The sequence below is a fragment of the Pseudophryne corroboree genome, chromosome 5 (genome assembly GCF_028390025.1).
Source record: "Pseudophryne corroboree isolate aPseCor3 chromosome 5, aPseCor3.hap2, whole genome shotgun sequence".
NCBI classification, from domain to species: Eukaryota; Metazoa; Chordata; class Amphibia; order Anura; family Myobatrachidae; genus Pseudophryne; species Pseudophryne corroboree.
Genome location: NC_086448.1, coordinates 232,805,490 through 232,830,458, shown reverse-complemented (window position 1 = coordinate 232,830,458; position 24,969 = coordinate 232,805,490). Strand labels below are relative to the sequence as shown.

The 24,969-nt window shown below is 45.6% G+C and overlaps 1 protein-coding gene across 5 annotated transcripts in view; it reads right to left on the bottom strand.

Annotated features, from left to right (window-relative positions):
• The window catches only part of PLCL2 (phospholipase C like 2), a 472,193-nt gene that overhangs the window by 157,840 nt on the left and 289,384 nt on the right, over window positions 1–24,969 (bottom strand). For all 5 annotated transcript variants that reach the window (XM_063922176.1, XM_063922173.1, XM_063922175.1 and 2 more), the window contains one exon: window positions 23,670–23,873. In XM_063922176.1, coding sequence (XP_063778246.1) covers window positions 23,670–23,873 — 204 coding nt within the window. The remainder of the gene's footprint in view (window positions 1–23,669; window positions 23,874–24,969) is intronic.

Below are 24,969 nucleotides of genomic sequence, written 5' to 3'. Positions count from 1 at the left end.
AACCTGATTCGTTTACACATCAGAAGGCAGCTAAAGTAGTCTTACCAGATTCTAAATATTTAGTAGACATACGTCAGGAACTCTGGTCTTCTCCAGGGAAGACATTCTCCCTGTCTAAAAAGATGCTAGCTTGTTATCCTCACCCTGCCGAGTTGTGTAACAAATGGGAAAATTCACCGCCGGTGGATTCCCATGTAACCTGTCTTGTGGTGTCATCTACTCTGCCTGTCACCACTGGCACCTCACTGAAGGAACCGACAGATAAGCGTGTGGAGGGTTGCCTGAAGTCTATTTACTCCCTTACTGGTGCTGTACATAGACCAACTATAGCAGCCTCTTGGGCTGCAAAAGGAATTGAAGCATGGGTTCAGGCAATAGAGGATGAGATGCCTCAGTATATATCTGACACTGCCAGACAATATCTGTCTCATATTACCACCGTCTCCCAATATATTCAGGAGGCGTACTCTAAGGCAGGTGTAATGGCGGCCAAGGCGTCGACTACATCCATCTTGGCTCGCCAAATTCTGTGGTTGAGGTCATGGAAGGTGGACCTGGACTCCAAAAAGACCTTGGAGGTACTTTCTTTTAAGGGAGACATCCTATTTGGGGAAGATCTGAATAAGATCGTGACTGACTTAGCGGCTGCTAAGACTGCATTTCTCCCGAATACTAATCCTTCTGCACAGAAGGCAAACAGTACTACTTTTCGCTCCTTTCGACCTCAAGGGAAAGTAAAAGGTCAGACATACCCAAGACAAGCTTGTGCTCCCAAAACCACTAAGCCCAAAACAATCATGGGCCGCCCATCAGCCTGCTTCCAAACAAGAAAAGCCTGCTGCATGACGGGGCGGGCCACCCCCTGGTGGATCCCAGTGTGGGAGGCCGACTTCTGCAGTTCACCCAGGTCTCGTTAGCGACCACTTCAGATGCAGGGGTGCGAAATGTCATCTCTCACAAGTCTCTTTCAAGAGACGTCCCCCTCACCAGCTCTGCACAACGGTTATTCCTTCGAACCCGAAGGCGCAAGCTCTACACCTGTTTGTGCGTTCCCTCCTGGATACAGGAGTGGTTGTGCCGATACCCCTGTCCCAGAGAGGTGGAGGATACTACTCGACCCTGTTTCTATTCCCGAAACCCAATGAGTCTTTCTGGCTTATACTCAACCTCAAATCACTGAACAAATTTGTGAGAGTGTCTAAGATCCGTATGGAAAATGCTGCGCTCGATTGTACTGGCCATAGAACCCGGAGATTATATGCTATCCCTGGATATACAAGATGCTTATCTACATATACCTATTGCCATATCGCATCAGCAATATCTGCGGTTTTGCTATTTGCAACCTTCACTATCAGTTCCAGGCTCTGCCGTTTGGACTGGCCACGGCCCCTCGGATCTTCACCAAGGTTATGGCCGTGATGACGGCTCATCTACGTCATCAGGGAATCAGGATCCTGCCGTATCTGGACGACTTGCTGATCCTGACGAACTCCCAAGATGTCCTCTTCAGTCATCTGCAACTGACGGTATGCTTCCTACAAGCCCACGGGTGGTTCGTCAACTGGAAGAAGTTCTCGCTGGTCGCTGCTCGGAGCATGGTGCACGTGGGGGCACTGCTGGACACACACAGCCAAAGACTGTTTCTGTCTCCAGAGAAGGTCCTGAAACTTCAGGACAGGATCAGATACTTCCTCTCTCGCCCAAGAGTGTCGATACACTCTGTGATGCAAGTACTAGGCCTCATGGTGTCGGCTTTCGACATGGTAGAGTACACTCAATTTCATTCCCGCCCTCTACAGAGATTAATCCTTTCCAAGTGGAATGGCCTGCCTCATCGGATCAGGTCTCAATTGATCTCCTTGACTCCGGAGGTTCGTCTGTCACTGAACTGGTCCCTTCTGGATCCCCAACTGGGTCCTACTGACAACGGATGCCAGTCTGAGGGGGTGGGGCGCAGTGCTAGAGCAACACTCTCTCCAGGGTCGGTGGACAAAGATGGAATCTCTCCTCCCGATAAACATACTGGAATTGCGGGCAGTGTTCAATGGTTTGACTCTTGCCCTGCTTCTGATACAGAACAGGCCTGTTCAAGTACAATCAGACAATGCCACCACAGTGGCATACATAAACCAACAAGGCGGCACTCGAAGCCGCATGGCAATGCTGGAATTGACAAAAATCCTTTGTTGGGCGGAACGCCATCTGTCAGCAATATCGGCGGTGTTCATTCCGGGAGTCCTCAACTGGGAAGCGGATTTCCTCAGCCATCAGGACGTACATGCCAGAGAGTAGAGTCTTCATCAGGAATACTTTCAACTCCTAGTGGACAAGTGGGGTCTACCAGATGTAGTCCTGATGGCATCCCGACACAATCACAAAGTTCCGGTCTTCGGATCAAGAACAAGGGATCCTCAAGCAGCGTTCGTTGATGCATTGGCAATTCCATGGAACTTTTTGCTGCCCTACGTGTTCCCTCCAGTGTCATATCTGCCCAGGGTGCTACAGAAGTTTAAGCAAGAAGGAGGAATACTACTTCTAGTTGCTTCAGCGTGGCCCGGACGGCACTGGTTCTCAGACCTACAGGGTCTATCGACAGAGCGTCCTCTTCTACTTCTTCAACGCCCAGACCTCCTCGTTCAGGGCTCTTGTGTCTACCCTACCTGGCCAGACTGGCTTTGACAGCGTGGCTCTTGAAGCTTTGCTTCTGAGGGCCAAAGGATTCTCCAAGGCGGTTATCCAAGCTATGTTAAAGGCCCGCAAACCGGCTTCTGCACGGATTTATTATAGGGTCTGGAATTCTTACTTCACCTGGTGTGCGGCTAAGAATTACAATGCTTCCAAGTTTAGTACTTCCAGACTTCTGGCTTTTTTGCAAAAAGGCCTGTATTTAGGACTTCGTCTGGCCTCCCTCATGATTCACATATTTGCCTTGTCGGTGTGGTTTCAGAGAAAAATTGCATCTATACCTGACTTTCATACATTCACTCAGGGCATACTGCGGATTCAGCCTCCCTATGTCCCTCCTGAGGCTCCATGGGATTATGTCTGTTGTCCTGAATGCCCTGCAAGAGTCTCCATTTGAACTTCTTGAATCAGTGGACCTTAAATGGCTCACAGCCAAGGTCTTGTTTCTGCTGGCTATTGCCTCTGCTAGAAGGGTGTCAGACTTAGGCACTTTGTCCTGTTGTCCCCACTTTTTGATATTTCAACATGATCGAGCAGTTCTTAGAACTCGCCCTGGTTATTTACCGAAGGTGGTGTCATCTTTTCACCTTAACCAAGAGATTGTGGTTCCAGCCTTCATCTCTTCTGAATTGTCCTCCAAAAAGAGCGGTCTTTGGATGTGGTACAGGCTCTCCGTATATATGTGGAGAGGACTGCCTCTATCAAGAGGTCAGATACCCTCTTTGTACTGTTTGGTTTCCACAAACGTGGCTGGCCTGCGAATAAGCAAACCTTGGCCATATGGATTAGAATGGTGATTGTACAAGCTTATGCGCAGGCTGGACTCCCAGCTCCTGCTGCTATTAAAGGCCATTCTACTCGGTCTATTGGACCCTCTTGGGCGGACCGTTGTGGCGCGTTCGCAGAACAATTGTGCCAGGTGGCTATGTGGTTCTCAGTAAACACGTTTATTAGGTTCTATGCCCTTAATACTTCCGCCTCCCAGGATTCTTCCTTTGGACGCCGGGTTCTCATACCCACTAAGGTGCTTCCCCTTCCCTGAGAAACTGCTTTAGGACATCCCCGATGTATTCCCTGTGGAACACAGTGTACCCCGCTGCAGAAAATGAGATTTATAGTAGACTTACCATGGTTAAATCTCTTTCTGTGAGGTATACTGGGTTCCATAGGGCGCCCACCCTGAAGCACTTAGTTTCTTTGGGTTTGTATGGCATTAGCCGCTAGTCCCTTCTCCTGTCGTGAGAATGTGACTAACATCTGCCTTCTCTTTTACCTGCTTCTGCATTTGACTGGTTACCAAAACTGAGCTCACAGTGCCTGGAGGCGAGGTTATAGAGGAGGCCTCGCAATGCATCCTGGGACAGTCTAAAGCTTTAGCCTGTTGGTGCCACTGGATCAAGATCCATCTCTACACCTCGATGTATTCCCTGTGGAACCCAGTGTACCTTGCAGAAAGAGATTTAACCATGGTAAGTCTACCATAAATTTCCTTATATCTGACTATTTTTGTCATTTTTTCAAGCGTGCCCTCTTTCTTTGTTGCTTTTGCATGTAACCCACACATCAGTGGCATATCTATAATGGGTGCAAGGTGTGCAGTGCATAGGGGGCCCACACCACACACCCTGCACCCATTTCTTGAATTCTTATCCCTTCGGTGTTCCACGTCAGCGGCAGCAGCACTGCACAAATCACCAGGAAAATGACGCAGCATTTCACACATGTGCAGTAGGGAAAGCACCGGTAAAATGGCCGCCTCTCCATTTCCCTGAAGACCTGCACATGCGCACTAGACTCTGGTACAGTGCTAGGGTCTCCTAGTGACCCTAATGCTCAGAGTCAACTGTGCTGCTGGCGAGAGAGGAGACTGCAAATGGCCCACCTCCTCACTTAATGCGCCCTGCCACACATGCTGGACAGCTTCATATTTACACTGCTATTTAGATTTCAGTTTGGACAAGCCCCTCCCAAATCTTTATCCCTCTGCCCCACCTGCAGTGCAACATGGTTTCACCACGGTGCGAAATCTCTTGCTCTTTCTCACTTTATTCCCAACTCAGAATCAGGCCTTTAGTATGTAACTTCCCATGGTTAGATTTAGAAATAAATAAACTTTTATGGACAAAGATTTTTCCATTGAATTGTTAAATTAATGTAATACATAGAAAATACATTGAAAAAACAGAATAGAATTCTATGATGTATTTATTTCTCTAATTTCATAACTTTCTTCACTGCTTCTCTGATATACTTACGAGAGGATCTGTGCGGATATTCACCAAGCTGACTCAAATCTGTCAAATGATACTGACAAATTTTTGTTGTACAATATAAGTAACACATAACAGTCCTGGTATCAATTGAGTTTCTTTTTTCTTTCCCTTAACAAGAGAAAAAAGGTCAATTACACTTCATTACAAATTGACTAAGCACAACTCAGCCAATCTGTAATGAGGTTATTATTGATCTCTGCCTTGTTAGTAGATTCTATAATTGGTGCTCTGCCACACGGCAGGACAAAAGCTACTGCATGGACAAGATTAAACTATATGCCATACTGCTTCATATTGTAATGGGGATTTGCTATTTGTTTGGTGAATTTAACAGATTGGAAAAACAAAAAAGAAAAGCAAAAAAAGAAAAAATAGTAACAGAAAAAGTACATAGTAAAAGCTCCCAAACCCATTAGAGAGCAAACAGCCATCCTAATTTTGGAGAAAAATCCTTTTCCTTACAGAACTCTTCTAGCACAGAAATATTCTTAGGTCTTCTTGCATGCACTGCTTGTGAGATCTTCCCACAGAGATATTATTTATATTTCAATAATATTCAACTCTAGGGACTGTGAAGGCCATTCCAAATCCGTAATCTTTCATTCCTGCAAGAACTTGATGTTTATATTGAGGTACGTTTTGGCTTGATGTTTTGCTGAAATATCCATTTTCATTTCAGATTACTTCATTCACTGACATTTGCCTTTAACGTTTGAAGGCAGTTAGCCCTTTCGCCATCCAGATAATGTTTCCTGTGTCATTGGCTGACACAGAACAACAAAGTATAATAGGCATAACAGTTAGCAAAGTGTTCTTTTATTCAAATGCTTTAGCAGATTTTATTCAACTGTACAGTCGCATTTGCAATCGTGAACTGATTTGTCCTCAGCACTTTGGGCCTAATTCAGACCTGATCACTAGCAAGCGATTTTTGCACTGCTGCGATCAGATTGTCACCGCCTACAGGGGGAGTGTATTTTAGCTGTGCAAGTGTGCGATCCCATGTGTAGCAGAGCTGTACAAACAGATTTTATGCAGTCTCTGTGCATCCAAGGACTTACTCAGCCGCTGCGATCACATCAGCCTGTTCGGGACCGTAATTGATGTCAGGAACCCACTCCAGCGGCGATACACGTTGTACCCGTGCGACGCGTCTGCGCATTGCGGTGCATATGCATGCTCAGTTTGGACCTGATCGCCTGTTGTGCTAAAACGCACAGCAGCTACCAGGTCGGATTTTCCCCTTTGTTCAATAAAGTGTCAATTAGCCATGAGCTGCCGTCAGCATTAATCTGCCTATTATATAATGGGAGGTAGATTCTGCTCACACTGCGAGAGGAACCTGCCTTCTGTAGTTAATGTGCTGGGACCTATTACAACAGCTTCCGCAGCAAATCGAAACTGCACCATGTATTCTTTTGCATACTTCTGATGTCTACTTTTGTGAGAATGTTAAGTGGGGTGTTCCAATCTTGCCTTGACTTCAACATTTCCCCTTAACTTCAATTTCTAATTATATTTCATATATTGGAATTCCAGACTGGAAGAATTTAAATATCCTGTTAAGGCCTTGACTGCTTTGACGGGCAATCATTGCTGCTGTATATTACAGTGGCATGGGTAGGTCTCCTGACCGCCGGTCACATAACTACAGTAAATCCCATTACAGCCTTCCATCAGCTGCTTAGAGGAGCCCAATATGGTTGAGAGTAGAAGCAAAATCCTGGAAGGTAAGATGGGTCACTTTTTTTTTCAACTCTGCAATTGTATCATACGGTTTAGTTTCAGGCCTAACAAGCCAATTAAGTTTTCAGAAATTTTTTAAAAAAATAAGATTTTACTCACCGGTAAATCTATTTCTCGTAGTCCGTAGTGGATGCTGGGGACTCCGTAAGGACCATGGGGAATAGACGGGCTCCGCAGGAGACTGGGCACTCTATAAGAAAGATATGGTACTATCTGGTGTGCACTGGCTCCTCCCTCTATGCCCCTCCTCCAGACCTCAGTTAGGATACTGTGCCCGGAAGAGCTGACACAATAAGGAAGGATTTTGAATCCCGGGTAAGACTCATACCAGCCACAGCAATCACACCGTATAACTCGTGATACTATACCCAGTTAACAGTATGAAATATAACTGAGCCTCTCAACAGATGGCTCAACAATAACCCTTTAGTTAGGCAATAACTATATACAAGCATCGCAGACAATCCGCACTTGGGATGGGCGCCCAGCATCCACTACGGACTACGAGAAATAGATTTACCGGTGAGTAAAATCTTATTTTCTCTAACGTCCTAGTGGATGCTGGGGACTCCGTAAGGACCATGGGGATTATACCAAAGCTCCCAAACGGGCGGGAGAGTGCGGATGACTCTGCAGCACCGAATGAGAGAACTCAAGGTCCTCCTCAGCCAGGGTATCAAATTTGTAGAATTTAGCAAACGTGTTTGCCCCTGACCAAGTTGCAGCTCGGCAAAGTTGTAAAGCCGAGACCCCTCGGGCAGCCGCCCAAGATGAGCCCACTTTCCTCGTGGAATGGGCTTTCACTGATTTAGGATGCGGCAATCCAGCCGCAGAATGCGCCAGCTGAATTGTGCTACAAATCCAGCGAGCAATAGTCTGCTTAGAAGCAGGAGCACCTATCTTGTTGGGTGCATACAGGACAAAAAGCGAATCAGTCTTCCTGACTCCAGCCGTCCTGGAAACATAAAGTTTCAAGGCCCTGACTACATCCAGTAACTTGGAATCCTCCAAGTCCCTAGTAGCCGCAGGCACCACAATAGGTTGGTTCAAGTGAAAAGCAGATACCACCTTAGGGAGAAACTGGGGACGAGTCCTCAATTCTGCCCTATCCATATGAAAAATCAAATAAGGGCTTTTACAAGACAAAGCCGCCAATTCTGACACACGCCTGGCCGAAGCCAAGGCCAATAACATGACCACTATCCACGTGAGATACTTCAGATCCACAGTTTTAAGTGGTTCAAACCAATGTGATTTTAGGAAACTCAACACCACATTGAGATCCCAAGGTGCCACGGGAGGCACAAAAGGGGGCTGAATATGAAGCACTCCCTTTACAAAAGTCTGAACTTCAGGCAGTGAAGCCAGTTCTTTCTGGAAGAAAATCGACAGGGCCGAAATCTGGACCTTAATGGAACCCAATTTTAGGCCCATAGTCACTCCCGACTGTAGGAAGTGTAGAAAGCGACCCAGCTGAAATTCCTCTGTTGGGGCCTTCCTGGCCTCACACCACGCAACATATTTTCGCCAAATACGGTGATAATGGTTCGCGGTTACTTCTTTCCTGGCTTTTATCAGCGTAGGAATGACTTCCTCCGGAATGCCCTTTTCCTTTAGGATCCGGAATTCAACCGCCATGCCGTCAAACGCAGCCGCGGTAAGTCTTGGAACAGACAGGGCCCCTGCTGCAGCAGATCCTGTCTGAGCGGTAGAGGCCATGGGTCCTCTGATATCATTTCTTGAAGTTCCGGGTACCAAGCCATTCTTGGCCAATCCGGAACCACGAGTATCATTCTTACTCCTCGCCTTCTTATTATTCTCAGTACCTTTGGTATGAGAGGCAGAGGAGGGAACACATAAACCGACTGGTACACCCACGGTGTCACTAGAGCGTCCACTGCTATCGCCTGAGGGTCCCTTGACCTGGCGCAATATCTCTTTAGCTTTTTGTTGAGGCGGGACGCCATCATGTCCACCTGTGGCCTTTCCCAACGGTTTACCAACAGTAGGAAGACTTCTGGATGAAGTCCCCACTCTCCGGGGTGTAGGTCTTGTCTGCTGAGGAAGTCTGCTTCCCAGTTGTCCACTCCCGGAATGAACACTGCTGACAGTGCTAGTACGTGATTTTCCGCCCATCGGAGAACCCTTGTGGCTTCTGCCATTGCCATCCTGCTTCTTGTGCCGCCCTGTCGGTTCACATGGGCGACTGCCGTGATGTTGTCTGACTGGATCAGTACCGGCTGGTTTTGAAGCAGGGGTCTTGCCTGACTTAGGGCATTGTAAATGGCCCTCAGTTCCAGAATATTTATGTGTAGGGAAGTCTCCTGACTTGACCATAGTCCTTGGAAGTTTCTTCCCTGTGTGACTGCTCCCCAGCCTCGAAGGCTGGCATCCGTGGTCACCAGGACCCAGTCCTGTATGCCGAATCTGCGGCCCTCTAGAAGATGAGCACTCTGCAGCCACCACAATAGAGACACCCTGGTCCTTGGAGACAGGGTTATCAGTTGATGCATCTGAAGATGCGATCCCGACCACTTGTCCAAGAGGTCCCACTGGAAGGTCCTCGCATGGAACCTGCCGAATGGAATTGCTTCGTATGAAGCCACCATTTTTCCCAGGACTCGTGTGCAGCGATGCACCGATACCCGTTTTGGTTTTAGGAGGTCTCTGACTAGAGATGATAGCTCCTTGGCTTTCTCCTGCGGGAGAAACACTTTTTTCAGTTCTGTATCCAAAATCATCCCCAGGAACAGTAAGCGAGTGGAAGGAACCAGTTGTGACTTTGGAATATTCAGAATCCAGCCATGCTGTTGTAGCACTTCCCGAGATAGTGCTACTCCGACCAGTAACTGCTCCCTGGACCTCGCCTTTATAAGGAGATCGTCCAAGTACGGGATAATTAAAACTCCCTTTTTTCTGCCATTACTTTGGTAAACACCCTCGGTGCCGTGGACAGTCCAAACGGTAGTGTCTGGAATTGGTAATGGCAATCCTGTACCACAAATCTGAGGTACTCCTGGTGAGGAAGGTAAATAGGGACATGCAGGTAAGCATCCTTGATGTCCAGGGATACCATGTAATCCCCCTCGTCCAGGCTTGCAATAACCGCCCTGAGCGATTCCATCTTGAACTTGAATTTTGTTATGTAAGTGTTCAAGGATTTCAAATTTAAAATGGGTCTCACCGAACCGTCTGGTTTCGGTACCACAAACAGTGTGGAATAGTAGCCCCGGCCTTGTTGAAGTAGGGGCACCTTGACTATCACCTGCTGGGAATACAGCTTGTGAAAGGCCTCTAGCACAGCCTCCCTGCCCGATGGAGTCGTCGGTAAGGCTGATTTGAGGAAACGGCGGGGGGGAGGCGCCTCGAATTCCAGCTTGTACCCCTGAGATACTACTTGAAGGATCCAGGGATCCACCCGTGAGCGAGCCCACTGATCGCTGAAATTCTGGAGGCGGCCCCCCACCATACCTGGCTCCGCCTGTGGAGCCCCACCGTCATGCGGCGGATTTGGAAGAAGCGGGGGAGGACTTTTGGTCCTGGGAACCTGCTGTGTGTTGCAGCTTTTTCCCCCTTCCTCTGCCTCTAGACAGAAAAAACCCGCCTTTTCCCCGCCTGTTTTTCTGGGGTCGAAAGGACTGTACTTGGTAATACGGTGCTTTCTTAGGCTGTGAGGGGACATGGGGCAAAAATGCAGACTTCCCAGCTGTTGCTGTGGAAACAAGGTCTGAGAGACCATCCCCGAATAACTCTTCACCCTTATAAGGCAAAACTTCCATGTGCCTTTTAGAATCTGCATCTCCTGTCCACTGCCGAGTCCATAAGCCTCTCCTAGCAGAAATGGACAAGGCACTTATTCTAGATGCCAGCCGGCAGATCTCCCTCTGTGCATCTCTCATGTATAAGACCGAGTCTTTTATATGCTCTATGGTTAGCAATATAGTGTCTCTGTCTAGGGTGTCAATATTTTCTGACAGGGAATCTGACCAAGCAGCAGCAGCACTGCACATCCAGGCTGAAGCAATAGCTGGTCTCAGTATAACACCAGTGTGTGTGTATATAGATTTTAGGATAGCCTCCTGCTTTCTATCAGCAGGTTCCTTTAGGGCGGCCGTATCCGGAGACGGTAGTGCCACCTTTTTAGACAAACGTGTGAGCGCTTTATCCACCCTAGGGGGAGTTTCCCAACGTGACCTATCCTCTGGCGAGAAAGGGAACGCCATTAGTAATTTTTTTGAAATCACCAATTTTTTATCGGGGAAAGCCCACGCTTCTTCACACACCTCATTCAATTCCTCAGATGGGGGAAAAACTATAGGTAGTTTTTTCTCTCCAAACATAATACCCTTTTTTGAGGTACCTGGGTCTATATCAGCAAGGTGTAATACCTCTTTCATTGCCTCAATCATGCCACAAATGGCCCTAGTGGACATTAAATTTGACTCATCGTCGTCGACACTTGCATCAGTATCCGTGTCGACATCTGTGTCTGCCATCTGAGGTAGTGGTCGTTTCAGGGCCCCTGACGGCCTTTGAATCGTCTGGGCAGGCACGAGCTGAGAAGCCGGCTGTCCCGCATTTGGCATGTCGTCAAATTTTTTATGTAAGGAGTCGACACTTGCACGTAATTCCTTCCATAAATCCATCCACTCAGGTGTCTGCCCCGCAGGGGGTGACATCACATTTATAGGCATCTGCTCCGCCTCCACATAAGTCTCCTCATCAAACATGTCGACACAGCCGTACCGACACACCGCACACACACAGGGAATGCTCTTAAAGGAGACAGGACCCCACAAAAGCCCTTTGGGGAGACAGAGAGAAAGTATGCCAGCACACACCAGAGCGCTATAATAATACAGGGACTAACTGAATTATGACCCTTTATAGCTGCTTATTGTATTAAACTGCGCCCAAATTTAGTGCCCCCCTCTCTTTTTTACCCTTTCTGTAGTGTAGACTGCAGGGGAGTCAGGGAGCTTCCTTCCAGCGGAACTGTGAGGGAATAATGGCGCCAGTGTGCTGAGGGAGATGGCTCCGCCCCTTTTTCGGCGGCCTTTTCTCCCGCTTTTTTCTGTATTCTGGCAGGGGTAATTACCACATATATAGCCTCTGGGGCTATATATTGTGGTTATTTTGCCAGCCAAGGTGATATTATTGCTGCTCAGGGCGCCCCCCCCCCCCCCCCCCCAGCGCCCTGCACCCTCAGTGACCGGAGTGTGAGGTGTGTATGAGGAGCAATGGCGCACAGCTGCAGTGCTGTGCGCTACCTTGGTGAAGACTGAAGTCTTCTGCCGCCGATTTTCCGGACCATCTTCATGCTTCTGGCTCTGTAAGGGGGACGGCGGCGCGGCTCCGGGAACGAACACCAAGGACGAGTCCTGCGGTCGATCCCTCTGGAGCTAATGGTGTCCAGTAGCCTAAGAAGCCCAAGCTAGCTGCAAGCAGGTAGGTTCGCTTCTTCTCCCCTTAGTCCCTCGATGCAGTGAGCCTGTTGCCAGCAGGTCTCACTGTAAAATAAAAAACCTAATTTAAACTTTCTTTCTAGCAGCTCAGGAGAGCTCCTAGTGTGCAACCAGCTCGGGCCGGGCACAGAAATCTAACTGAGGTCTGGAGGAGGGGCATAGAGGGAGGAGCCAGTGCACACCAGATAGTACCAAATCTTTCTTATAGAGTGCCCAGTCTCCTGCGGAGCCCGTCTATTCCCCATGGTCCTTACGGAGTCCCCAGCATCCACTAGGACGTTAGAGAAATAAGTTTTAATGAATCAGCAAGAAGGGTCCCCAAACTTTTCACATTCTGTTTTTCCAATTACAGATGTGTCCTTATACAGCTAGTAATGAGCATGGTGCACGCAGTGGGAACAATTTTTAGGTCAATAGGTTCAAGTGGTTGCCACGACAATGGTTGACACAAGTATTTTTGGCTGTTTTAACTTTTGTAATTTTTTCCTACCATTACCATCCACGTGGACTACGATTAGGAACAGTCACCTTGCCCGAAGCGTGGCAAAGGTACATTTCTAATAATTTGGCTTATACTGTATGTGGTTAAACACACACAAAAAACCCTGTCGAACTTTATTGTGTCGACCATTGCCATATTGACATTTTCACCATGTCAACCTTTTGTATGTCGACTGAATGACCCTGTTGACTTTTGATCCAGTTGACCTACTGCATGTCGACCATATGGGATTGTCCTAATGACGGTCTACCTATTTCTGTTCAATCCAATAGTCTACACCAATCTTCCCATAATGGGCATATGTAAGATTACCATAACATCCCTTTAAATTAGGACGCTCATGGATTACACAGGCTCTGTGGCCGATTAAAATTAGGTAAAATGCAGGTTTGAAGTCAGTCAGCCACAGAACCTGTGCAGTCATCACGTAACACGCTATGGCGCATATTTTTTTCGAGAATTGATGGGGGGGACCTGAAAGTAAGAAAATGCAGGGTCCCTCAGATGCGTTCTGACCAAGAGCTCTGTCCTGTGCTGTCAGTTACTTTCAGTCTCCACAACAGCAGAGGGGGGAACTTGAAAGGGAAGGAGACTATGGGGAGTGTGATCTCCCGCATCGCCTCCCTCTCTGCTCCGCAAGCACAGGACCCAAATCATCCAGCCTGCCGAGTGTAGCTGGGGGCTGTGACCCCTGGGCAGGGCATGGGGTCAGTGACATGAGGAAAACCATGGTGCCCCTTCGTTGAGCTACAGGAGCAAGACAACTGTGACTGCAGAAGAAGCAAAAAGATGCCAGTGGTAGGTGGCAGGACAAGAGGTGGTTACGGGTGATACAGGATGAGGGTGACATGGGCCGGAATAGGACAGTCAGGCTGGAGAAGAGTAGGGGGCAGCTCCTGCAGGACCAGACCAGCCCCGTTTATCTTCTATAAGCTGTCACTCTATATTGTAATTGGCTCATTCCGAAAACTAGGCTCACCCCCTTCTTACCCTCCACCCTGTCACCCGCAATTCTAAAGTGCTCCCCTCTTCCATATTACTCTGTTGGAACTCCATAGGACAGAGGAGCTGGGTAGTTAACTGGAGGGATGTATAAATGTGTATAAATAGTAACTGCCTCCCCCACTGTCTGTATAGGTAATAACTTTCTCCTTCCCTTCCCCTGTGTGTATATGTAATAACTGTGTATCCCCCTTCCCCTGTGTGTATAAGCGACAACTGTCCCCCCTTTCCCTGTGTGTATAAGTAATAACTGCCCTCCCCTGTGTGTATACGTAAAAACTAAAAATTTGGCTACGTAGGCAGAGTACTACTCGAAACATGTAAAAGCATCGCCGCCTGTGGAGGGGGGGCCGGATTTGGCATACGCGGCGGATTTATCCTGTGCTGGGCATCCTCCCGCATGTCAAAGAATTTGATCGTAGATATGCGTTTTTTCGCACATCTACGATCAGGTCTGAATTACCCCTAAAGTACCAACCAATCAGCTCCTGAATGCCATGTTACAGGCTGGGTTTGAAAAATGACAGTTAGGAGATGACTGGCTGGTACTTTACGTCCGTCCACTTTATCTCTCTCCAAGGCTTAGTAAATAGACCCCTTAAACTGAAATCTTCCTCACACAGATGCCAAATGAACTAGAAGTTTCCATCTCTAGCTCACGTGTCCATTTATTGATCGAACTGCTGATTAATATCTGTACATCCATATTTGTACAACAGTTTACATTACAAGCATGTCAAAAGACAATTGCTTGGTACTTGTTAATGCATGTAAATATATGAAAATTCATGTTATACAGACGTGACAGGCTAATCTTACCTGCAGGTGGGTCACAGGTGCCCTGGCTAAGATCTGCTCACAGATGCGCATGCACCCATGCGATCCTACAGATCACGGGTGCAGGTACACTAACCACGGCAAACAATCTATATTTGCCGCGATCAGCCTGTAGGATGAACCCTGTATATCACATCTGTATATCTGATATAGAGCCCTAAATACTCTCTAGACTCTAGAGCTTGAAAAGTAACACGGCACAGTTAGCAAAAAAAATAAAAATTGAACTGCACGTTCCCAAATGTCAGTATGGTAAAACAGTTTTATGTATAGACTATGAATAACAAGAAGAAAATGTAGTCAATGTAAGTTATAATGAACCTCGTTCTTGAAAGTTAAATTACCAACAACTTCATAGGAGTGTATGTAAATGTTTTACTTCCCATAGTGCTACAATATAACACAAGAATGTTTAGACTGTTGAGCAAACACAATGATCTATAAACCAGTGTACTATGCAAACAAATGTCTGTATACTTCTAACACTCTCACTGCTGACCTTATGTCAGCCATATTGGAGTACAACAAATGACTGAACAAGGGTTTTCAAATATTAACTTATCTTCCATTGTAATGTCAAAATCTCACTAGAGCAATGGCATGAACATTTTATGAAAACTTCAGCGAAAAATGATATTAATCACAATGTTCATTTCCAAGTAGATCCATCACCTACACACAAGATCTATTAGAAAGTTTATGGAATGATAACAAGAAAATATTTTCTAGTGAAAAATAAAACAACTTTATAAGCAGGAGGCAGCTTTAGTGATGGTTACACTCCAACGTAACCATTTCCCCACAAATATAGAGGACTTGGACATTTGTGAAGGGAGTGAGAAATGACATTGTGGCTGAGAGGAATGTCATCACATGAAGATCGGGATTGTTTGGAGGCTCTATTGAGGTTCACGTCAGTTCAGCTGCTAGATCCGGGGAGTTCACGTGACACTGCTGTCACCATATCAGACACTTCTATGATGGAAGGACTGCAGCAGAGCATGATAATAAACTGTCCTGGCTTTGTTTTAGCAATCAGCATCAGGGGTAGGTCGAGTCAAAAGCATGTGGCCCCTAAGCCTATCCCATAGTGGGCTGGTTCTGTGGGCCCCATATTTTTTTTATTCCTACATTTATGAAAATAGGCCCTGAAGATGTGATGTGGGCATATCATTTGCACACCCTGAAAGCGTGCACGACCCCATTCCTCTATGCGCTGTATGCACTGGAGCTGCAAAATCATGTGCACACTGTATGTGCATGCTCCCACACTCTGCCTTGGCTATCTCTGCTCCTCCTGGGTGCACAATTCCCAGGCAGCTTTTCTCATCCCCTGCTTTACAGGGTGTGGTATGGAAGGTAGATAGTAACTAGGTCGACACTGTCTAGGTCGACCACTATTGATCGTCAGTAACTAGGTCGACATGGTCTAGGTCGACACAAGTTTTTTATGTTTTTTTGGTGTCACTTTCTTCGTAGAATGACCGGGAACCCCAATTAGTGCACTGTGTCCCCGCTTCGGGCTAGGTGCCTCACTCTGCTACCGCTTCGCTCGGCACAGATTACTGTTCCAATCGTAGTCCACGTGGATCGTTAAGTATGGGAAGGTTCAAAAAAAGAAAAAAATCGTGAAAAGCTCATGTCAACCTTTTGACCTGTTAACATATAACATGTCGACCTAGTTACTGTCGACCAATAGTGGTCGACCTAGATAGTGTCGACCTAGTTACTGTCGACCTAGAGATTGGATCCCTGCTTTGCATTGTCTCATGGTTTACATTTCTCTAGTGATTACTTCAGTCCCATGAGGTTCAGTGCTAAGGGTCAGAGGAGCCTGTGCTGCAAACTGATTGGAAGAGCTCCTGACATGCTCCTCTGAGCTCTCCAGCGCTCATCCTCATGGGAGTGACAGAGAAAATACAAGCACACGGAGATATCAGAGAAACAGACAAATCAACAGGAAAAAAACATTATTTATAAGGCTTCTACTTTTTAAGGCAGGTGACCATGATGTATCAGACTGCTATACAGTCTCTACAAGTGCGCAGGAAGTGGTATGGGTAAATTGGATTTGGGCAGCCCCATACCAATATCTTGCCTAGGGCTCCATGAGATTTTAATCCAGGTCTGATGCCAGCCCCCTAACATACAGATGGAGCCACACTTATCTTGGCTTCTCTGCTGCGCCAGCCACACCATGGTTTATTAGCATAAGCCTTTCATGTATTGTTTCATCTGCAATACAATACAGAGAGAACAATACAGCAGGGGATTAAGTCCGACTGCCTTGGCTCAATTAATCCTATTAAAGGCCAAGATAAAGGTGGCTCCATGTGACTGGCTCAATCCCCATGTTTCTGTCTCTTCAATTGTCTTTGCCTCTCTGACTCCAGGTCCTATGTACAATAAATACTGTAGGGTGAATTTAACAGGGTGTGCGAGTTGCCAGAGGACCCGCACCCTATTACATTTACTCTAATATATTGATAGCTAGAAACTGATTCATGTGACCTGCTCTCCCTAATTTGTGCTCTGTACCACCATTTATATCTATCTCTTCCTCACCCCCTCGTTCTATCTCTAATTGTGTCCGTCTCCTCTTACCTCCACCTCAAGCACAGTGTGGGAATTGTGTGGGATTCCCAAGCACAGTGTGGGGATACATTTACCCCCATACAGTATTGTAGGACCTCCGGCATCTTGCACACCCTATTACATTTACCCCCATACAATATATTGATACTTAGGAACTGATTAATGTGACCTGCTCTCCCTGATGTGTGCTCTGTACCACCCTTTATATCTATCCCTTCCTCGCCCCCTCTTTATCTTTCTGTATCTAATTTTGGATGTGCATCTCTATCTTCCCAACTGCTGTTCTTTGTTCACCACTTTTATTGGTCTCCTCTTACCCCTAAACACAGGGATTCCCAACCACAGTTATCAAGGCACACTAACAGTCCAAGTTTTAAGGATAGCCATACTTGAGCACAGCTGACTTAGCACCTCAGTTAATTTGATTTAACCATTTGTGCTCAAGCATGGATATCACTTAAACCTGGACTGTTAGTGTGCCTGGGGGTCCGTGGTTGGGAATCCCTGCTCTAGCAACATCTATAATTTCAAGCATTTTTACCAAGCTTCTTAATAGAAAAAATGTAATAAATTTTCAGCTTAATGAATAGGACCCATAATGTAAGGCCTGACTATGTTCTCTTCATCTCACAACAAGACTGGTTTAGTCAAATGTTATCGAAAATATGTTAAAATAAAAAACGTAGATAATCAATAGATTCCTTTTTTGTGTGAGAGACCTAGATATTAGGTGATTACCTAATATTGGATATCCTGGAGCTTGAAAAAATACAGAGGAGGGCGACCAAACTAATTAAGGGCATGGAGACGATGGAATACAAGGAAAGGCTTGAAAGACTAGGCATGTTTACATTGGAAAAGCGGAGACTAAGAGGGGATATGATCAACATCTACAAATATATAAGGGGACAATACACAGAGCTTGCGCGGGACCTGTTTTTGGTTAGATCAACATAGAGGACTCGTGGACACTCACTCAGGTTAGAGGAGAGGAGATTCCGCACAATACGGCGTAAAGGCTTTTTCACGGTAAGGACAATACATGTTTGGAATTCCCTGCCCGAGGGAGTTGTAATGGCGGAATCTGTCAACACCTTTAAGAATGGGTTAGATAAATTCCTAATGGATAAGGATATCCAGGGGTATGGTGCATAGTCATGCATTATAGTTACTATAAATAGGGATAAATGTAACGGCTGACAGCAGCATCAGTCAGAAATTTTAGTCAAATCATCATGCATAGGAGACCACAAATAGGTTGAACTCGATGGACAATTGTCTTTTTTCAACCTCAGATACTATGTTACTATGTTACATAGCATATTAACTTTGAATATTGTAGCAATAACAGCACACCATCTGGATAGGCTGCTCTCCCCTGCACTGCTCCAGAGCAGCTTCAGAGGTGAAGCCGACAGGCCACAATATAAGCTTCTAGGTAGCTGGCCTTCAATCAATGACACTTTTCTTTTACCAATGCCTCTGGCTCTTCAGTGTTACAGAACCACAAAGCACAGCACGTCCTGCCAGAAGGCAAGATGGAACTTGTTTCTAATTAGCTGGAGAGTGCTCAGTTACACGATCATAATGCAGGCACATAATACATGTGCAACAGTCATCATAGAGATGGGCTGCTGTTCATGCACTATGGGGGCAATTCCAAGTTGATCGCAGCAGGAATTTTTTTGCAGTTGGGCAAAACCATGTGCACTGCAGGGGGGGCAGATATAACATGTGCAGAGAGAGATAGATTTGGGTGTGGTGAGTTCAATCTGCAATCTAAATTGCAGTGTAGAAATAAAGCAGCCAGTATTAACCCTGCACAGAAACAATATAAGCCACCCAAATCTAACTCTCTCTGCAAATGTTATATCTGCCCCCCCTGCAGTGCACATGGTTGCCCAACTGCTAAAAAATATCCTGCTGCGATCAGCTTGGAATTACCCCCAATGGCCAGTCTTGAGCGCTCTCCCCAGGCTAAAATTAGCCAGCCAGTCAGCATGATACTGGAGAGAAACACCGGGACACATAAAGCTACAGTTCCAGGATTGACCATGCAGCATAAAAGCACAAGCCTTCTCCTAACCCAGATAAGGAAAAGGAGGCTCACTTAATAGAAAATGCATGTACTTTAGTACAATAAATCAGCTTTATTTCCATGTTCGGTCTTCTAGCATGTAAATAAGCATGAGTATTTCCTTTATACATTTTAATCATAACTTCTGTAATAAAATAAAACTCATTGCAATAAAAGGAAGGAATTGCAAGACAATCACACATGCTGTTTATACGCTGCAAAACTATAGCATGATCTGTAAAGAACACCATAAAATATAGATACAGGTTGAGTATCCTATATCCAAATATTCCGAAATACGGAATATTCCGAAATACGGACTTTTTTGAGTAAGACTGAGATAGTGAAACCTTTGTTTTCTGATGGCTCAATGTACAAAAACTTTGTTTAATACTCAGTTATTAAAAATATTGTATTAAATGACCTTCAGACTGTGTGCATAAGGTGTATGTGAAACATAAATGAATTGTGTGAATGTAGAGACACTTTGTTTAATGCACAAAGTTATAAAAAGTATTGGCTAAAATGACCTTCAGGCTGTGTGTATAAGGTGTATATGTGACATAAATGCATTCTGTGCTTAGATTTAGGTCCCATCACCATGATATCTCATTATGGTGTACAATTATTCCAAAATACGGAGAAATCCCATATCCAAAATACCTCTGGTCCCAAGCATTTTGGATAAGGGATACTCAACCTGTAGTACTATCGGGTCTATATACTAAGCCTTGGATGGAGATAAAGGGCTGTATTCAATACCTGTCGGATCCTTTCCGACAGAAAGGAGCCGACAAGTCAGTATTCAATACTGGGCCAAACCAGACAGGTTTGGCTCGGTCCCGACAATGGCAATCCGACTTTTGTTAAACTCGGATTGACATTGTCGGAAACGGGGGAAACCTGTTGGGTTTGACCACGCTTCCGACAATACACGCGGATCGGCGGCTGATTCGCGTGCATTCCGACAAGTCAGGAATTCCCGACTTGTCGGAAAAAACGGCCCCGTACTGAATAGGTCGGAACCCCTTCCGACCTAAACCTGTCGGAAGCTGCCGTTTTTCCTACAAATTACTGAATAAAGACGGAGATAAAGCACCAGCCAATCGGCTCCTAACTGTCATTTTTCAACTCAGTCTGTGACATGGCAGTTATGGGCTGATTGGCTGGTACTTTATCTCCATCCAAGGCTTAGTATATTTGGTATAATCCATCCACGGGGTACACATTATGAACAGCTGGTTGCACAGGTAAACTTGTAAAATAAATACGTGTAAACTAGTCTGGTAGAACAGAAAGAGAAGCTTAGGGAATTCTGTAATTGAGCGTAACTGCAAAGAGCTTTCGAAATATCTCTTAACTCTTGTGGATCTTATTTGTAAGACCTCTAAGACCTCTAACAGACAGGTTGCCGTAGAGACAGTATGTGGTTAACATACCGCTCGTCGGGATCCCGGCTGTTATAATACCGCCGCCAGGATCACAACGGCACCCACAGAGGGAGATTAGAACCTGTGAAGAGCGTAGCTCGCCACCGAGCCCGCAAGGGGCTTCGTTGCGCTCGCCCCCCCCCCCCATTCTATCACTAGGGATGCCGACATCGGTATACTGACATTAGGCATCCCGTGCGGCAATAACATATACCGAACCCGTAGAGACAATTATTGGAAAACCCAGTCATGGACTGGACTAGTAAATTGAATGTATCATATATACTGTACAGTATGTGTGGCCACAAAAGAATAGAATCAAAGGTGCAAATAGTTAATGGGTAATGGGCTTAATCAGAGTTGATTGCAGCAGCAAATTCGTTAGCTAATGGGCAAAACCATGGGGGTCATTCCGAGATGATCGTAGCTGTGCTAAATTTAGCACAGCTACGATCATTCACACTGACATGCAGTGGGACGCCCAGCACAGGGCTACCCCGCCCCACATGTCAGTGCCGGCCCCCCCCCACAGATGTGCAAAGGCATCACACAGTGGTGATGCCTTTGCACTTCAAGAGTAGCTCCCGACCAGCGCAGCTTTTGCGTGCTGGCCGGGAGCTACTCATCGCTCCCCAGCCCGCAGCGGCTGCTTGTGACGTCACGCAGCCGCTGCGGCCCACCCCCTGTGTTGGCCGGACCGTTCCCCCACCCAGCGACCGCCTCTGCCTGTCCATCAGGTAGAGGCAATCGTAGCGGGCCGACGGCCTTCTGGCATGCGCCGGCGCACTGCGGCGCCGGCGCATGCGCAGTTCTGACCCGATCGCACCGCTGCGATAAACTGCAGTGTGCGATCGGGTCAGAATGACCCCCCATGTGCACTGCAGGGGGGGGAGACATAACATGTGCAGAGAGAGTTAGATTTGGGTGGGTTATTTTGTTTCTGTGCAAGTAAATACAGGCTGCATTATTTGTACACTGCAATTTAACTCTCTCTGCACATGTTACATCTGCCTCCCCTGCAGTGCACATGGTTTTGCCCATTAGCTAACAAATTTGCTGCTGCGATCAGATCTGACTTAGGTCCAATGTGCTATTAATCTGATATGTGCTGTAATTGAATTGGAAAGGAATGCCAGTTTAGCCAACACTGCACGAGAACACAATAGTTCTGAGGCCACTCAATATGCACATATGTTACATTGATATGGTGACAGAATCACACTTTCCAACTCTCCTCTACAGACCTCATGACCTAAGAGAATACCTCCATGAGTACAATACTGTAAATCCTCCACACTGAAAATGTATGGATCACAATCAAGGACAACACAGGAGATTTTACATGGCACGAAACACAAAAGAGATTCATCTGACTGGAACAGCCAGAGAGCTATGATACATTGTAGCAGGGAAGCCATGAGGAATACTACAGAACATCTCTAAGCTTTTTGAGATCATGGAAATAAGTGCGTGACTTACAGAAACTGATCAGGTCAACCTAATTTCATTATTCTTCATGAGGTAGCGAATCTTAGAGCAGGGAATTGTAGTAGATGTCTGAACTCTAAATTGCAGTAAATAGGTTTAGAGATGACAAGTTGATTTAGTACTATGGATTGAAAGGGTTACATCAGTGTTTGCCAATAATGATAGTAAATAAGGCACAGCAGTTAACTGATTAGAATGATTTCTCGGCTATGTACTGTACAATAACTAATTTAGTGTTAGGGTCAGGGACGGACTGGGGCTGTTTCTCGGCTCTGGCATTCGTGTACACGCGTGTGTGGAAGGCACATGTGAAAGGGTGTGTGCGCAACGTAAAAGGGGCGAGGACTCGCGACATGCCCCCATATTTCTTAGAAACAGGCACATCAGGCCTCTGGTACTACAAACCTGGGAGCAGGAAGCGGTGTGCAGCCTACGTTGCTCTCTGTGTGACCGGACAGCCAGACCAGCCCATTGGCCCTTCTGGCATCTGCCATAAGGGCTAGATGGGCAGTCCGGCCCTAGTCTGGACTGTTATGTAGAATATTAAATTTAACGTTAACAATAAAGCAAAGCAAATATTCAACACTGGAAATAATTTAGCTAATACAGTAGTTATACTGTTATACTGCAGAATAGGATAATGCGATCTTTCCCCCTGCTAGGACAATATCCTATGAAATCTGGTATTGAGGGTGAGATGCAATAAGCTCCTTTCATTTTTCAACACAGCCTGTGACATGGCAGTTAGGAGCGGATTGGTTGGCAGTTTATCTCTCTCCATTTTTATCACTCTCCAAGGCCTCTCCCCAAAAAAAACCTCAAAAATGAAAATTATTCTTCTGACTAGAAAAACGTATGTCTAGTCGTTTCTAGTCATTTGCCCTCCTCCAGTGGGATTTTCAAAGTGTACTAGATAACCATTATTCCAGCGAGGACTAGCCAGTGTGTAGGCACAGCCATGCTGCCTGCACACGATTCGATGGGTCAATAGACCTGTATCCTGTATCCAAAAAAGTTACAAGCAGCCCAATTATCATATAAACACTGCTATTAAAGCAACACTTTTATCTGCAGTAACTATCAATCAGGAAGTGGAATTGGTAGCGCTGACGTGTAACTATGATACCATCATAAGGATAATTAGCAACACACTTGTCCATATTCTCAATGCAATAGCGATAAAGTGCAATTCTTCTATTTAAGAATAGCAAAAATATGATCTTGGTTGGGTCATCTAGATATAATTTAAGGCACATTTTCCACAAAATGTATGGTGTTTCATTACTGTTACTTGTGCTCTGTTTATGTTTTGCTTACTGTAATGTGATGCAATGTTTTGTGTACCCTGTACTGCTCTACTGTTGCCAGATGTACGGTGCTGCGGACCACTTGCAGTGCCAGATAAATATAATTAAATTTATTATTAATAATAATTATAATGAATAATATCTGGTAATTAACCTCTAAATGCGGTTTCAATAGGCTGTAAAAAATAGAGTAACCATGGGGATTTTATAAAAAAACAAACAAACGTACATACTAAACAATGGTGAATGAGGTACTCACGGAGTCATATGCTGTTAAAATCCTTTTCATGACCTCTGGAACTGTGCCCTGTAGCTCCATTGTAGGATACTGATCACTGAGGTTCATTACAACAACTGGAGTGTTGTCAGGTCCAGCTAGTCGGGTTGAAAGAGCCATTATACACTGCATAAGATTAGCTACAGGAGACAGTCCACACAACTCTTTGAACGAAACAACCGCAGTCTGTGTGTACAAAAATAAAGAAAAAACAATCATTATTTCTTGCCGTTAGTGTTACCTTGACAAGTATAAAATACATGTATGACAACATTTAAAATCTAAAATTAAAAAGCTTGATTCATATGCCATGTGTTGTATTAATCCAAGGAGAAAAATGATCAAACCTCTAACTTGCATAAATGGAGGTGTTGCCCATAGAAACCAATCAGGTTATACTGTAGCTGTCATTTATCTAGTGCATTCTATATCTTGATAGCTAGAAACTGATTAAAAGCTATGGGCGACACCTCCACTGCTCCTCTTTAAAATGTTTGACACATCTTCACATAAATACCATAGAAGACAAAGATGAATTTATATATATATATATATATATATATATATATATATATATATATTATATATATCTACCAATCTGATCTGAGGGCGCTAACAACAATGTTTCTTCCAAATTAGAACCATTTAGAAAATGTATTCACAAGAGCATTATTAAAATAATTAGTGGTACATAAAAGACATCTGTACAGTTTCACAGAAGAGTGTTTTGGATTTATCCAGTTTACATTCAGTTTAGCAAATTCCTTTGCCGTCGTGTAATCAAATTACGACACAGAAGTGAAACAGAATATGAATCCAACGCGTTTCGTCCCAAGGGACTTCCTCAGAGGTACAAAACCAGGGCCCTCATTCCAAGTTGTTCGCTCGGTAGCTGCTTTTAGCAGCCATGCAAATGCTAAGCCGCCGCCCTCTGGGAGTGTATCTTAGCTTAGCAGAAGTGCGAACGAAAGGATCGCAGAGCAGCACCAAAATATTTTTGAGCAGTTTCAGAGTAGCTTCAGACCTACTCCTAGCTTGCGATCACTTAAGACTGTTCAGTTCCTGTTTTGACATCACAAACACGCCCTGCGTTCAGCCAGGCACGCCTGCGTTTATATCTGACACGCCTGCGTTTTTCAGCACACTCCCTGAAAACGGTCAGTTGACACCCATAAATGCCCCTTTCCGGTCAATCACTCTGCGGCCGGCAGTGCGACTGAAAAGCTTTGCTAGAACTGGTGTGAAAAAGTATCGGCTGTTGTGAAAGTACGTCGCGCATGCG